This window comes from Hyla sarda, chromosome 11 (genome assembly GCF_029499605.1).
Source record: "Hyla sarda isolate aHylSar1 chromosome 11, aHylSar1.hap1, whole genome shotgun sequence".
Lineage (NCBI taxonomy): Eukaryota > Metazoa > Chordata > Amphibia > Anura > Hylidae > Hyla > Hyla sarda.
This window is the reverse complement of record NC_079199.1, coordinates 19,622,908-19,639,189: the sequence shown is the minus strand read 5'-3', so window position 1 is coordinate 19,639,189 and position 16,282 is coordinate 19,622,908. Positions and strand designations below refer to the sequence as shown.

The 16,282-nt window shown below is 44.7% G+C and overlaps 1 protein-coding gene across 1 annotated transcript in view; it reads right to left on the bottom strand.

Moving 5' to 3' along the window:
- CCDC85C (coiled-coil domain containing 85C) overlaps positions 1 to 16,282 on the bottom strand; it is a 121,013-nt gene that overhangs the window by 24,609 nt on the left and 80,122 nt on the right. The window contains exon 2 of the mRNA XM_056547287.1: positions 504 to 580. Coding sequence (XP_056403262.1) covers positions 504 to 580 — 77 coding nt within the window. The remainder of the gene's footprint in view (positions 1 to 503; positions 581 to 16,282) is intronic.

Below are 16,282 nucleotides of genomic sequence, written 5' to 3'. Positions count from 1 at the left end.
ACTTTCAGACATGCGAGCAGAGTTAAATCAGGATGCGTTTGTATTTTTCAGCCTCTTAATGTAAAAAAAAAGAGCAAGCAGAGACAGCAAGCAGAGATCCTGAAAACAAAGTAGGTTAGAAAGTAGCAACAGAACAAATAGCGGAAAGTTCCATTCTACCGATACATATAAGTACGGTACTTTATGACGCAAGGTACGAGCCATAATATTTTTTTTTCAGCCATTTCGACACCCCTAAGAAAATCTTTAGTGCAAACCGCCATTTAAAAGCAATTATTCAGACGATTACAAGGCTCTTATCGGGAAATGATCGTTACCGAGTAAAGAAATTAGATGAGACACAGAGAGGAAAATCCATTTAGGCTGCTTTAAATGAAGTAATCCTTATAAAGGTTCACGAGTCATTATGTACGGATTAATGCGTCGGCCGCGGCGCTACAAATTGACCACAAGTGTGAACACCGCTTCCTAGTTATAGTCAAATTTTTTTTCCTTTCTCTTACCTGAGACAGAAGTTTATTGTCGTCTTCCAGGAGCTTCACTTTGGTCTCTAGTTGGCGGATATAGTTGGAAGATGTATCTGGAATGAGAGAAAGAAAATTAGGTTTTAGTTCATATGACCCTTTTAGTTCAAGATTTGGTGTTTCAATTAGTCAATGGTGGGAGTTGTAGTTGCAACCATAATAACTGAACATTGGTGACAACATAATTTCTTGTATGAGTTCCCTCCCTCGGACTACAAAGTCCCACGAACCATTATTTGTAAGTGTGAGGTCACTTTTCTTCCTCCCACACATCAATCACCCCACAGCTATACGTGCTGTTCATGAAACTACAATTCCCTGCAGCCCTGTGGAGAATGATCTCCCTCCCACCAGGCAGTCACTCCACCCATTGAAGCAGAAAGGCTCCCTATCAACACCCAACTAGTGATGTAATGTCTCGGGCCGCACTGAAACCTGGAAAAACCATTTTGCATGCTGTTAACAATGAGCATCGGGGCAAAGATCACATAAGAATTGCTAGACCATCAAACAAACACAGGTACAGACACTATATTATGAACTACACTATTTTTATAGCCTATGTAGCATAGTCAAATAAAAAATCCTGGAAGACCCCTTTATGCAATCTTAATCAGAATACACAAGATGTACATATGGAAAATATACTTAAAGGGGTACTAGGCCCCCATACATGTTATCCCCAATCCAAAGGATATTGGATAACACTTCTGATCGCAGGGGGTCTGGCCACGGGGGCGTTACGGTCACGGAAGCCTGGGAGGGGGGTCACGCCTTCTCCCATAGACATGAATGGAGGGGTGTGGTGGCTGTGTTCGCCAATCATCCGCCACTGCATGGAGTTTACTCCGTGTACTGGATGACTGGGGTGCTGCAGCAGAGATCGCGGGGGTCCCCAGTGGCCGGACCTCCTCCATCAGACAAGTTACCCCCTATACTTTGTATAAGGGATAAGATGTCTAGCAGCGGAGTATCCCTTTAGGCAATTGCAGAACATGGCGAGGTTGCACATTTAGACCAAATGGGAAAAATTGTGAGGAAAACGTCAATGAAGGCCACCTCACAATCTCTCCCACCCCATCCAGTCCCAAGGCTGCCAAGGTTTAAGGTAAAACCCAGTGAAATGTTATTGATACACGTGCAAAGATGACAAAACCAATACGTCAACTTATATTGTTTTGTCGTGAATTGTGTTTGTTCAGATCTCAATGGTGGACTGAAGATCACAGATTTGATAAGAAGCTCATGAGAAGATCATCAGGACTAGGGTTCCTATCGTGACAAGGGTGCCCGTTCTTGGTGACACCCTACTACCTAATCCACCATGGACGTAATGGTAAGATCATTGGCTCTACCATTGACTGATTATAATGACTCTTTACTTATACCTGACACCTGTAACAAGAGGAAGGATGACAACTTTTTCCTTAGGAAACAATTGCACTTAATCCTGGATTTAAAGTAGGTCTACAGGTCATGCTTACATTGACCATTACATAGAAAATGGAATGCAAATAAGTATCTCCTAAAAAAATAGACAGGGCAGACCTGAAAGGGCAGAACTACAGGTTGTTGGAAGTATAACCAGTTAAAGGGGTGATCCAGGAAAAAATTTTTTTTATATATCAACTGGCTCCAGAAAGTTAAACAGATTTGTAAATTACTTCTATTAAAAAATCTTAATCCTTTCAGTACTTACGGGCTTCTGAAGTTAAAGGGGTACTCAACCCCTGGCATCTTATCCCCTATCCAAAGGATAGGGGATAAGATGTTAGATCGCTGCGGTCCCGCTGCTGGGGACCCCCGGGGATCGCCACTGCGGCACCCCGCCATCATTACTGCGCAGAGCGAGTTCGCTCTGTGCGTAATGACGGGCGATACAGGGGCCGGAGCAGCGTGACGCCATGGCTCCGCCCCTCATGACATCACGGCCCGTCCCCTTAATGCAAGTCTATGGCAGGGGGTTGCGATGACCGCCACGCCCCCTCCCATAGACTTGTATTGACAGGGGCGGGCTGTGACGTCACGAGGGGCGGAGCCGTGACGTAACGATGCTCCGGTCCCTGTATTGCCCGTCATTACGTGTAGAGCGATCTCTCTCTGCGCAGTAATCTCTCTCTGCGCAGTGGCGATCCCCGGGGTCCCCAGCAGCGGGACCCCGGCGAACTGACATCTTATCCCCTATCCTTTGGATAGGGGATAAGATGTCTAGGGGCGGAGTACCCCTTTAAGGTTGTTCTTTTCTGTATAAAACCTTTCTGATGACACCTGTCTCGGGAAACGCCCAGTTTAGAAGCAAATCCCCATAGCAAACCTCTTCTAAACTGGGCGTTTCCCGAGACAGGTGTCATCAGAGAGGATTTAGACAGAAAAGAACAACCTTAACTTCAGAAGCTCATAAGTACTGAAAGGATTAAGATTTTTTAACAGAAGTAATTTACAAATCTGTTTAACTTTATGGAGCCAGTTGATTTTATATATATATATATATATATATATATATATATATATATATATATATAAAGTTTTTTCGTGGATAACCCCTTTAATACGACTTTATGCAGAAGATTTTGGTGGTTTACACCGGATACTCTTGTTGTAGAGCTGAATAAAGAGGCCACGGAGCTTGTTGTTGGCGAACACTTGGTCGTGGCTCTGCCTGGTACCTTCATTCAGGTGACTGATGTTTGTGTCAGGACTTGGATACCAAGTGGTCAGATATTGGTGGCCCATCCCAAGAAGGGGCCATCAATATTATAGTCCTGGAAATGCTCTGTTTAGGATTAACCCCTTTTGATAAAATAATGGGGTAAAATGCCTTGAAAGTAACATCAAGCTTGTACCAAGTGCCATGTACCATAGAGGTGGCCCCTGCAGCAACTAAAGGCCTCATAAACATCCTTCCATAGTGCAGACCAATGTTTCCCAACCTGCCTCTCTCCAGCAGTTCCAAAACTACAACTTGGCCTGTCAGGACATTCCGTGGTGGTTGTGGTTATGTAGATGTAGAGGTTGGGAAACACTATAGTAAAGACTCCGCTATGAGGACCATTAACATCGTATTATCCCACTTCTATCCCCACCATAGGGGTCTCCACCATAGAAACTATTTTATACCCTTTCCCAGGTGCACATCAAGTATACACAATAGAGTACAAGATGAAGAATGCGACACGTGTAGAGGACCAAAGGAGTACTGCCCTATGAGGCCCCCTAGGTCAGGCGGCTTCTCAGCAGGTGGCAACAGAGTCACTTTGCTCTGGGCCATATGGCATTACAGATGTTGTTTGAAATATATATGTGTACAGTGGTCCCTCAAGTTACAATATTAATTGGTTCCAGGATGACCATTGTATGTTGAAACCATTGTATGTTGAGCCCATAACTCTATGGAAACCTGGTAATTGGTTCTGAAGCCCCAAAATGTCATCCAAAAATAGGAAAAAGTGAGGATTAAAGAAAAATAAGTAGATAAGTAATACAGATAAAGCAAGATCGTACATATAAAAGTAAGAAAGATCTGCTGGGAGCTGTAATCACTGTCTATGTCAGTGTTTCCCAACCAGGGTGCCTCCAGCTGTTGCAAAACTACAACTCCCAGCATGCCCGGACAGCCGTTGGCTGTCCGGGCATGCTGGGAGTTGTAGTTCTGCAACAGCTGGAGGCATCCTGGTTGGGAAACAATGGTTTTTGTAGAGGACAGGAGCTTCTTCAGGGTCCTATACAGTACACAGTGTCCCAAATGGAGCCGCCCTTATATTGTCCAAAAGGAGCAGCTAACAGGTAAGGAGTAGTACAGAACTTGTAATTCCTCCCTGTACTGCAGGAGGCGCTACCAGACACTAGTCAGTGCATGCACTTCAGTAATACAGGTGATTTACCAGTAAATTGCCCATTCTGATTGGTCAGTTCCTCCAGTTGTGACACGTTTCACAGATCTGGACTGTCTGTACATTGTATGTTGAGTCTGGTTTCAAGTTACAATGGTCCAGAAAAAAACATTGTATGTTGAAACTATTGTATGTTGAGGCCATTGTAAGTTGGGGGATCACTGTGTGTATGTATGTGTATGTATGTGTATATATATATATATATATATATATATATATATATATATATATATACATTTTTCCCGGCACACTCATAGTATTCCAAAATACCAAAATATTGAATTTATTTCAGTAGACACACGTGAGAAACTAGTTCTTTCCTAACCCGATAAAGTATCACTTAAGACGCTTTATTGCAGTTTAAGCAGAAAGTAAGAGCCTATAAGATGCAGATTATGAATACATTCCACATTCCAGTCTGGTGGGAAATGTAATAAAGATGTAATGGATCTAGGACGCTCTTAGGTCCTTAAAGGGCACCTGTACTCATATAGCATGGGCCACTTTTAGACTCTTAAAGGGGTATTCTGGTAAAAAAAAAAAAAAAAAAAAAAAAAAAAAAAAAAATTTTTTTTGAAAAATCAACTGGTGCCAGAACATTAAACATATTTGTAAATTACTTCTATTTAAAAATCTTAACCCTTCCAGTACTTATCAGCTGCTGTATGCTCCACAGGAAGTTATTTTCTTTTTGAATTTAATTTCTGTCTGACCACAGTGCTCTCTGCTGTCACCTCTGTCCATGTCAGGAACTGTCCGAGGCAGGAGCAAATCCCCATCGCAAACCTCTCCTGCTCTGAATGGTTCCTGACATGGACAGAGGTGTCAGCAGAGAGCACTGTGGTCAGACAAAAAAGAAATGTAAAAAGAAAAGAACTTCCTGTGGAGCATACAGCAGCTGTTAAGTACTGGAAGGGTTAAACATTTTAAATAGAAGTCATTTACATATCTGTTTAACGTTCTGGCACCAGTTGATTTAAAAAAAAAAAAAATGTTTTTCACTGCAGTACCCCTTTAAGGGGCAAATTCACTCCTTTAGTATTGATATAAAGATGTAATCGGTGTCTAAGAACACAAACAGCAATAAAGGATTTCTTATAACTGACCCTCTAAATCAGTGGTCTTCAACCTGCGGACCTCCAGATGTTGCAAAACTACAACTCCCAGCATGCCCGGACAGCCGTTGGCTGTCCGGGCATGCTGGAACTTGTAGTTTTGCAACATCTGGAGGTCCGTAGGTAGAAGACCACTGCTCTAAATCAATGGTCTCAAACAGTGGCCCTCCAGATGTTGCAAAACTACAACTCTCAGAATGAGTGTGGTCCTGATACCAGCATAGACCTGATACTGTATGTAATGAGTGTGGTTCTGATACCATATGTAATGAGCAAGGTCCCGATACTGTATGTAATGAGTGTGGTTCTGATACCATATGTAATGAGCAAGGTCCTGATACTGTATGTAATGAGTGTGGTTCTGATACCATATGTAATGAGCAAGGTCCCGATACTGTATGTAATGAGCAAGGTCCCGATACTGTATGTAATGAGTGTGGTTCTGATACCATATGTAATGAGCAAGGTCCCGATACTGTATGTCACTGTTTCCCAACCAGGGTTCCCCCAGCTGTTAAAAACTACAAGTCCCAGCAGCCAACAGATGTCCGTGCATGCTGGGAGTTGAAGTTTTGCAACATCTGGAGGGCCACAGTTTGAGACCACTGCTCTAAATGCTTAATATGATCTCAAAAGACCACAATGCAACTCTCCTTCCATGCCGACTAGGACAGCTCAGTTTCCTCTCATTGGGATACTCCAGTAAGTCAGGCAATTTCTGGGAATATTCCAGCTACTAATCTCCGATCCTCCCTCCTCCCAGCTCAGCGCTTTGTCTTTATTACGGGAGAGGAGGAGAAGGGTCAATATTTGTCTTAGTGTTAGACGCCAATCCCGCTGCTCAGGGAAGGGAGGAAAGGAATCTGAAGTATACAGAGATGGAACAGCCCAAACTTCAAACACAACATGGAGGCTCCATACTCTGCTGCACCCATGGGCTTGGGAATAAACCTTCTGTATCTGGCTGTTGGGTGTGCCGGAGCGGGAGAGGCCAAGGCCACAATCCTTGCTTCCTTGCTTTGCATGGCCTAAACTATGATAAAGTCACTATACATACAGGGTAGGTGTGTCCATAGATGGGGCAGTATGGGGTGTGTGTGTGTCCATAGATGGGGCAGTATGGGGTGTGTGTGTCCATAGATGGGGCAGTATGGGGTGTGTGTGTCCATAGATGGGGCAGTATGGGGTGTGTGTGTCCATAGATGGGGCAGTATGGGGTGTGTGTGTCCATAGATGGGGCAGCATGGGGTGTGTGTGTCCATAGATGGGGCAGCATGGGGTGTGTGTGTCCATAGATGGGGCAGTATGGGGTGTGTGTGTCCATAGATGGGGCAGCATGGGGTGTGTGTCCATAGATGGAGCAGCATGGGGTGTGTGTGTCCATAGATGGGGCAGCATGGGGTGTGTGTCCATAGATGGGGCAGCATGGGGTGTGTGTGTCCATAGATGGGGCAGCATGGGGTGTGTGTGTCCATAGATGGGGCAGCATGGGGGGTGTGTCCATAGATGGGTAAGCATGGGGGCGGGGTGTCCATAGATGGAGCAGCATGGGGTGTGTGTGTCCATAGATGGGTCAGCATAGGGGGGGGTGTCCATAGATGGGTCAGCATGGGGTGTGTGTCCATAGATGGGTCAGCATGGGGTGTGTGTGTCCATAGATGGAGCAGCATGGGGTGTGTGTGTCCATTAATGGGGTAGCATGGGGTGTGTGTGTCCATAGATGGGGCAGCATGGGGTGTGTGTGTCCATAGATGGGTCAGCATGGGGGGTGTGTCCATAGATGGGTCAGCATGGGGGGGGGGGTCCATAGATGGGGCAGCATGGGGTGTGTGTGTCCATAGATGGGGCAGCATGGGGTGTGTGTGTCCATAGATGGGTCAGCATGGGGTGTGTGTGTCCATAGATGGGGCAGCATGGGGTGTGTGTCTCCATAGATGGGCCAGCATGGGGTGTGTGTGTCCATAGATGGGGCAGCATGGGGGGTGTGTCCATAGATGGGTCAGCATGGGGGGGGGGGGTGTCCATAGATGGGGCAGCATGGGGTGTGTGTGTCCATAGATGGGGCAGCATGGGGTGTGTGTCCATAGATGGGCCAGCATGGGGTGTGTCTCCATAGATGGGGCAGCATGGGGTGTATGTGTCCATAGATGGGTCAGCATGGGGTGTGTGTGTGTCCATAGATGGGGCAGCATGGGGTGTGTGTGACCATAGATGGGTCAGCATGGGGTGTGTGTGTCCATAGATGGAGCAGTATGGGGTGTGTGTGTCCATAGATGGGGCAGCATGGGGTGTGTGTGTCCATTAATGGGGCAGCATGGGGTGTGTGTGTCCATAGATGGGGCAGCATGGGGTGTGTGTGTCCATAGCTGGGTCAGCATGGGGGGTGTGTCCATAGATGGGTCAGCATGGGGGGGGGTGTCCATAGATGGAGCAGCATGGGGTGTGTGTGTACATAGATGGGTTAGCATGGGGTGTGTGTCCATAAATGGGGCAGCATGGGGTGTGTGTGTCCATAGATGGGGCAGCATGGAGTGTGTGTGTCCATACATGGGGCAGCATGGGGTGTGTGTGTCCATAGATGAGGCAGCATGGGGTGTGTGTGTCCATAGATGAGGCAGCATGGCGTCTCAATGGTTAGCACTGTTGCCTTGCATCACGTAGGCCCCAGAGTTTTGTATCTTTTTTCTATGCTTTCCTGGGGTTCCGTCAGATACTCCTGTTTCCCAGGCTCTGGTTTGGCTAGCATGAGTTCTTATCCTTCTTAAAAATAACAAATTGGCCTTTATGGATCTGTTCAATGCTCGTGCCAGGACCAACCCTTTATACAGAGTGAACCCGCCTAAGCTGTAATGACAGGTCATGGTCAGATCACAATTCTTCCACAACCTAGGTTTCAAAAATGCTACTTTGGTTGGGAAACACTGACCTGGGTGATAAATGATGATGTTAGGGGACCAATACAGATTTTGTATTGTTCCCCTAAAATGATTTATCACCTAGGTCAGTGTTTCCCAACCAGTGTGCCTCCAGCTGTTGCAAAACTACAACTTCCAGCATGCCCTGACAGCTTTTTGTATAGGAGCGAGATATAAGGTTGGGATATGAGAAAGAGATATGAGGAAGAGATACGGGATAGGAGGTTGGGATATGAAATCAGGATATCAAATCGGGATATGAGGATGGGATATAAAGTCAGGATATGAGGACAGGATACGAGGTCGGGCTATAAGAATGGGATATGAAGTCAGGATATAAGGTCGGGATATGAGGAAGAGGTACTGGATAGGAGGATTGGATATGAAGTCAGGATATAAAGTCAGGATATGAGGAAGAGATACGGGATGGGAAGTCGCAATATGAGGACAAGATATGAGAATGACATATGAGGTGGGGGATACAAGGATGGGATATGAGGTAGGGATACAAGGTTAAGATACGAGGTTGGGCTATAAGGATGGGATATGAAGTCAGGATATGAGGTCGGGATATGAGGAAGAGATACGGGATAGGAGGATTGGATATGAAGTCAGGATATGAAGTCAGGATATGAGGAAGAGATACGGGATGGGAAGTCGGAATATGAGGACAAGATATGAGAATGACATATGAGGTAGGGGATACAAGGACGGGATACAAGGATGGGATATGAAGTCAGGATATGAGGTTGGGATATGAGGAAGAGATACGGGATGGGAAGTCGGAATATGAGGAAGAGATATAAGAATGACATATGAGGTGGGGGATACAAGGATGGGATATGAGGTGGGGGATACAAGGTCAAGATATGAGGTCGGGATATAAGGACGTGATTTAAGAATGTGATATAAAAACAGGATATGAGGACCAGAATATAATTGTTGCTTTTTCTCTCCCACAAGGTTAACCAGGCAGTGCCAGTAATCAGCTAGTTGTATATTTTATAATTATTTTTATTTTATTTCTGGTATGTCTCTGTTTTCATTTTTTATCGCATACACTTTAATGTTTGATAACCCTTCACAAACATCTATATAAATGTGTCCCACCCTTGGCCGGTTGAGGCGGTTCAGCATTTGTTCCCTTAGAAGATGTTGGTAATAAAAAGCATTGTACGTCTTGTGGCGGGTATCACTGGTAACAGCTCCCATGATGGATGAGTCCTCTGTGCTGTACATCATCATAGTCTATGGTCCTGGTTCCGGAAAGGACAGTAAATCTCTTCAACAAGAAAGCAGCCGGGCCTACGGTGACAGGACAATAGTAAGGCTGGATATCTCCCCCCCCCCCCCCCCCCGGGAAATGGCGCGCGCCGTTCTTCATGTACTATATCGACCCTGACATTGAATGGGGAAATAATGATGCCGCCATCTTGGTGCCTGAAAGGCTTGTAATGTGTCACTATCATTTTCTGAGGTGTCGGTACCTATCTTAATGGAGGATTTCTAGCTACATCTAGATATATTCTTCCTTCTAGAAACATCTCCTACTAGAAACATCTCCATATCTAGTATTGCGGTTAAGCCCCACTAAATTGAGTAAAAGGGTGGTGCTTTTTTTTTTTAACCCTTTAAAAGGCATCAGATGCGCTCGGGCCATTAGGGGAAATAAAAGGGTTCCAGTCTATTATATATATATATATATATATATATATATATATATATAATGTTCTAAACCAGTGTATCAGGTTCTAAACCAGTGCTTCCCAACCAGGGTGCCTCCAGCTGTTGCATATTTACAACTCCCAGCATGCCCAGACAGCCAAAGGCTGTCCGGGCATGCTGGGAGTTGTAGTTATGCAACAGCTGGAGGAGGCACCCTGGTTGGGAAACACTGACATACAGTATTGGTACCTTGCTCATACATATGGTATCAGAACCACACTCACTACATACAGTATCAGGGCTACACTCGTAATTTACGTTATCAGGACCACACTCATGCTGGAAGTTATAGTTTTTCAACAGCTGGAGGCACCTTGGTTGGGAAAAACTAACATACAGTATCGGGACTTTTCTCATTACATATGGTATCAGAACCACACTCACTACATACAGTATAAGGGCTATGCTCGTAATTTACGTTATCAGGACCACACTCATGCTGGAAGTTGTAGTTTTTCAACAGCTGGAGGCACCCTGGTTGAGAAAAACTAACATACAGTATCGGGACTTTGCTCATTACATATGGTATCAGAACCACACTCATTATCAGGGCTACGCTTGTAACACACAGTAGCAGGATCACACTCATGCTGGGAGTTGTAATTTTGCAACAGCTGGAAGTACCCTGGTTGGGAAAAAGTTACATTCAGTATCGGGACCTTGCTCAATACATATGGTATCAGAACCACACTCATTACATACAGTATCAGGGCTATACTGGTAACATACGGTATCAGGACCACACTCATCCTGGGAGTTGTAGTTTTGCAACAGCTGGAGGCACCCTGGTTGGGAAACAACCTTTCTAAACGAAAGCCGATCTCGTAGATGGGTGATCATTTAGCGAGTCTTTCAGAAGGCTCAACCATCATTCTGGGAGGGGTACACAAACCATCACTGGATCCTTCATGCACCCTTTTCTTGCCATTATTCATTGGCCACACATCCCCTTTTACAAGGGGAGATATGCAGCCAATGAGCAATGTTTCTGAAAGGTTAAAACTAAGCAATCAGCTAATGGACAAGCGTTTGCTCATTCGTTGGCTTACCCCTTGTCCTATTACAAATAGCAATATCTATATTTTCAGGCTTATAATTGCCCAATAACAATAGAGCCTTTACTCCCACCTACCAAAAACATATAGGTTCATTGACTTCCTATGAAACAGTTTCTAGTGCGTATGGAAAATAAGGTATTGTGAACACCAATGGGGAGAGGTATTGATGGAATGACAATTTATGTACAGTGAATGGCAGATGTTGGTGCTATATAAGCAGTGTTGGACCCCTATATCATGCACCCCCCTTCTGCCATTACAGTAAAATCTCCCTTAGCGGACACCGCCCAATAGGGGACACCTCCCAATAGTGGACATTTTTTAATTCCCCGGCAGAGTTCCATAAGACTTAATGTATTTGCACCCTCCCAATAGGGGACATTTCCAATAGCGGACGCGGACACTCTCAATAGGGGACAATACGCTCCCAATAGGGGACAATACGCTCCCAATAGGGGACAATACACTCCCAATAGGGGACAATACACTCCCAATAGGGGACAATACGCTCCCAATAGGGGACAATACGCTCCCAATATGGGACAATACACTCCCAATAGAGGACAATACACTCCCAATAGTGGACAATACACTCCCAATAGGGGACAATACACTCCCAATAGGGGACAATACACTCCCAATAGAGGACAATACACTCCCAATAGAGGACAATACACTCCCAATAGGGGATAATACATTCCCAATAGGGGACAATACACTCCCAATAGGAGACAATACACTCCCAATAGGAGACAATACACTCCCAATAGGGGACAATACACTCCCAATAGGGGACAATACACTCCCAATAGGGGACAATACACACCCAATAGGAGACAATACACTCCCAATAGGGGACAATACACTCCCAATAGAGGACAATACACTCCCAATAGGGGACAATACACACCCAATAGGGAACAATACACTCCGTATAGGAGACAATGCACTCCCAATAGGGGACAATATACACCCAATAGGGGACAATACACTCTCAATAGGGGACAAAACACTCTCAATAGGGGACAACCAGGCTGTCATCAGGGGGTACAGCCAATACCCCAGTAAGGGGCCCAGGCCCCCAATGCACCCCCCTGCAGCAGCCCCAGCACAGAAGCAGGAGACCGATGTTTAAACAGTGGTCTCCGGCCACATCATTCACCCCCCTCCTTCCCTGATCTCCCCTGTGCCGCTTTATTCCCCTGTGCCTTCCCCCTTTACCCACCCCCTGTGCCATTTCATTCTCCCATTATCCCCCTGTGCCACTTCATAAAGAGGGGGGTGATGAATTTACACAGAGGGTAATAATGGGGGAATTAAATGGCACAGGGGGGTCAAGGGGAAATTATGTGGCACAGGGGGTAAGGGGGATAATTTGGCACAATGCACGGGGGAATAAGGTGGCAAAGGGTATAAAAGGGGGATGAAATGATATGGGGGATAAGGGGAGATTAAAAGACACTGGGAGATTGAACTGTAATATTGATTTTTATCATGTTTTATAGGTAATTACACTCTGGAGTGAGTACAGGACAGTATTCCGTCATTTAGAAAGACCTTTGACCTTTTTTTTCCCAATAGGGGACATCTCTCCATAGCGGACACTTTTTTATTCCACTATTGGGAGATTCTACTGTATTGTGACTGCCTTATAGACCAAAACATATCTCATGATCCCATCATAGTTCCACTCGACAACCAAACCACCATTTTAGAGTGGGGAGCACAAGGTGTGACCTATCAGACCAGTTAACCCTTGATTTGGCAAAAGCATCAATTGTACGTTAAATGTAGCTTAAAAGCAAAAAAAAAAAATCAATAGCCATCCCTTAGCCCCTAATGGCCATGTGCGCCCATTTATCCTGTGCTGACACTTTAATATCACGAACCAGTAGTCAAGAAGGGGGTAGCCTTCCGTGACCCGGTCACCACTGGAGGGATGAATGTTGGGAAAACATCAGGAAAATTGAAACCATCTTCCCATAAAATAAACAGACATTGCAGCCAACAAGGTGGAGAGAGGATTATCTGCATTCCTGGGAATGTTATCCTGACCTGTGTGTTATCTAGGAGGCCGTTCCCCTCTCTTCTGATCATGGGGGCCAGCCGGTTGACCCTTTTATGCTAGAATACTACAAACAAAGTGAGTCATGTTGATTTATGGTCTGTGGGTTCTGTATTTATAATGGAGATAATGGAATGTCAGGTCTACCTTGGGTCTGTGTAGTTCCTGAGTTATACTGCCTGGCTCAGTAACAGGATCGATAGCGGGAATAGAACCTTGGCCTGTAATCACAGATTTACTCCATTACATGGCTCCTCTATCGGTGAGGGAAAGTCACAAGGCCTAGGTAGGGTTGCAACCTTTCCTGACAAAAAATACCGGCCATGCTAATTTGTATAATTAATTATATATGCGTGACATCACAGGATACACATATGCAGGGGAAATTGTGTCCTATTCTGACCCCTATAACTTTTTTATTTCTCCTTATACGGCCTGTATGAGGCTCATTTTTTGCTCCCTGCTCTGTCGTTTTTAACAGGACCATTTTTGTTTTGATGGGACTTTTTGATCGTTTATTTATTTTTTTTATTCGGGAGTTGCAGTTAGTTACTAAGGATTAAGATTTTTAAATAGAAGTAATTTACAAATCTGTTTAACTTTCTGAGACCAGTTGATTAAAAAAAAAAAATGTTTTCCAGTGGAGATCCCCTTTAATAGGAAATATCCATAATAAGACTCATGTTTCTCTCTATGTCTCTCTCTTCCGAGCATAAATGTCAAGAAAGTCACAGCCTGGCATCTGTAAACATTCTTATTCCTCTACATCAGTGGTCTCAAACTGTGGCCCTCCAGATGTTGCAAAACGTCAACTCCCAGCACTTGCAAAATCTGGAGGACTGCAGTTTAAAGACCACTGCACAAAGAAATGCAATGAGAAGGAAGCCTTGATTTGCCTTTCAGGGACAGTGTGGATGGAAGGATTTCAGCTGTCCGGGCATGCTGGGAGTTGAAGTTTTACAACATCTGGAGGGCCACGGTTTAAGACCACTGCTCTACATAAAGGAGCCTAGCACCTGTTACATATCTGCAACAAGTAGTCAGATAGAAAAGAAGACCAAGCTATAGATGAACCGTGAGAGTACCTGCACAGGGGAATATACTGCCCTGCAGGGATGGACTGTATATCTGCCCAAAAGCTGCCCCCTGCAGTCTAGAACGGGTGCCAAGGTCTCATCTCATGCATGAGCGTTGACCATTGGCGTCAGTGAAGGCCGCCTCGTAGTACGATATTTTATTTTAGTGCTGTAGTCATGGTAACACTTTACTAGATGAATGACCTTCTACAAGACTAGTTATTTTGTAACCAGCGTCTTCCATTACCTCTTCATAACAGAAAAGCCGCAAACGCCTATAGCAATGTTTCCCAACCACAGTGTCCCCAGCTGTTGCAAAACTACAACTCCCAGCATTTCCCTGGTTGGTAAACACTTATCTAGATCAATAGAACATTCAGTAAGTTTCTCTTTATTATAAACTACACACATATGTCTAGAATAATAATAAAATAGATCTAATTTTTGACAATAAAAAAAATAAAAAAATAAAGAGTAAAAGAAAAAAAGTAGTAGAGTTATACCCCTGAGGAGCCACAAAGAAAGTAAGTTAAGAGCAAGTCACATGACGTCTCTCTACAGACCTGACTCCAGGAAGAGTGGTCACGTGACACCTCTCTACAGACCTGACTCCAGGAAGAGTGGTCACGTGACACCTCTCTACAGACCTGACTCCAGGAAGAGTAGTCACATGACACGTTTCCACAGAGCTGACTCCAGGAAGAGCAGTCACATGACACGTCTCCACAGAGCTGACACCAGGAAGAGCAGTCACATGATGCCTCTCTACACACCTGATTGAAGAAAGAATTGTCACATGACCCCTTTAAACAGACCTGTCTCCCATCACATGACCTCTTTCTAAAGACCTGTCTCACATCACATGACCACTTTCTACAGGCCTGTCACTAGTCACATGACACCTGACTACAGGAAGAGTTCTATCTCTAAAGAGTCAAAGGGTTCACTTTTTTCTGTGCTAGCACTATGGAGGAATATTTGAGGGTGCTGTAGGACACACTAGTTTAGAATCTTTTTTTATGCCCTAATTTAATGGGATAGTGGGGTACTCCTTTAGGATGCCATTTTTATAACTTAAACAAGAGAATAACAAAACTGGGGACCAAGTTTGCTTACAACATGAACTTTTTGTATCTTTAAAGAAAACCTGTCATCAAATCATATTTTCTCAACTAACTCAGATTATATTCCCTAACTACTCCTAACACCCCTCCTGCCCTATGAGCTGCCGGCAGGAGAAAGTGGGTGTTCCCCAGCAGGGGCGACGTCACTGAAGCCTACGAGAGCTGTGACTCAACATGCCCGGCACGCACTTCCTGAGTTTGGACTTCTGCAAGTCCAAGTGGATACCAAACTAACTGTTTGACTTGCGCAGGGAACAGAACAGAGCCACCTAGTGGCCATTTTTTCAATCACATTAAAATAATTTAAAGGTTGAGAATTTGAACAGCAAGTAAAAGGCAAAGTGTCTTACAATAACCTAAGGAATAATATATTAAAAGTTTAGTTCGATGACAGGTACTCTTTAAGGGAAAATATTATCAGGTATGTATATCTCTGTAATAAACAAAATGGGAACCAGGGGGCGACACCCCCCTTTCCCAAGAAAGCAAGAAGCAACCTGTGGGAATGAGAAACATCTTGGATAAAGATGAGACACAGGGAATTTCACAAAACAGGTAAAACAGGAAAAACATGGAACCAGCAGCCCGGACAACAAACAACGTACATAGTAGATTGTGTGTCTAGGAGAGAGGCGCGTCACTAGGCGCTCACAGGAAGACAAACTGTAAAAGAGAAATACGTCAACACAGACAACGGCGCCATCTGCACAAGTAACGCGTACGACTGCCAAGAGAGCCGAGAGCCATAGCGTCTCCTACACAACTCCAAGACGCTGTAAAATTAGACACG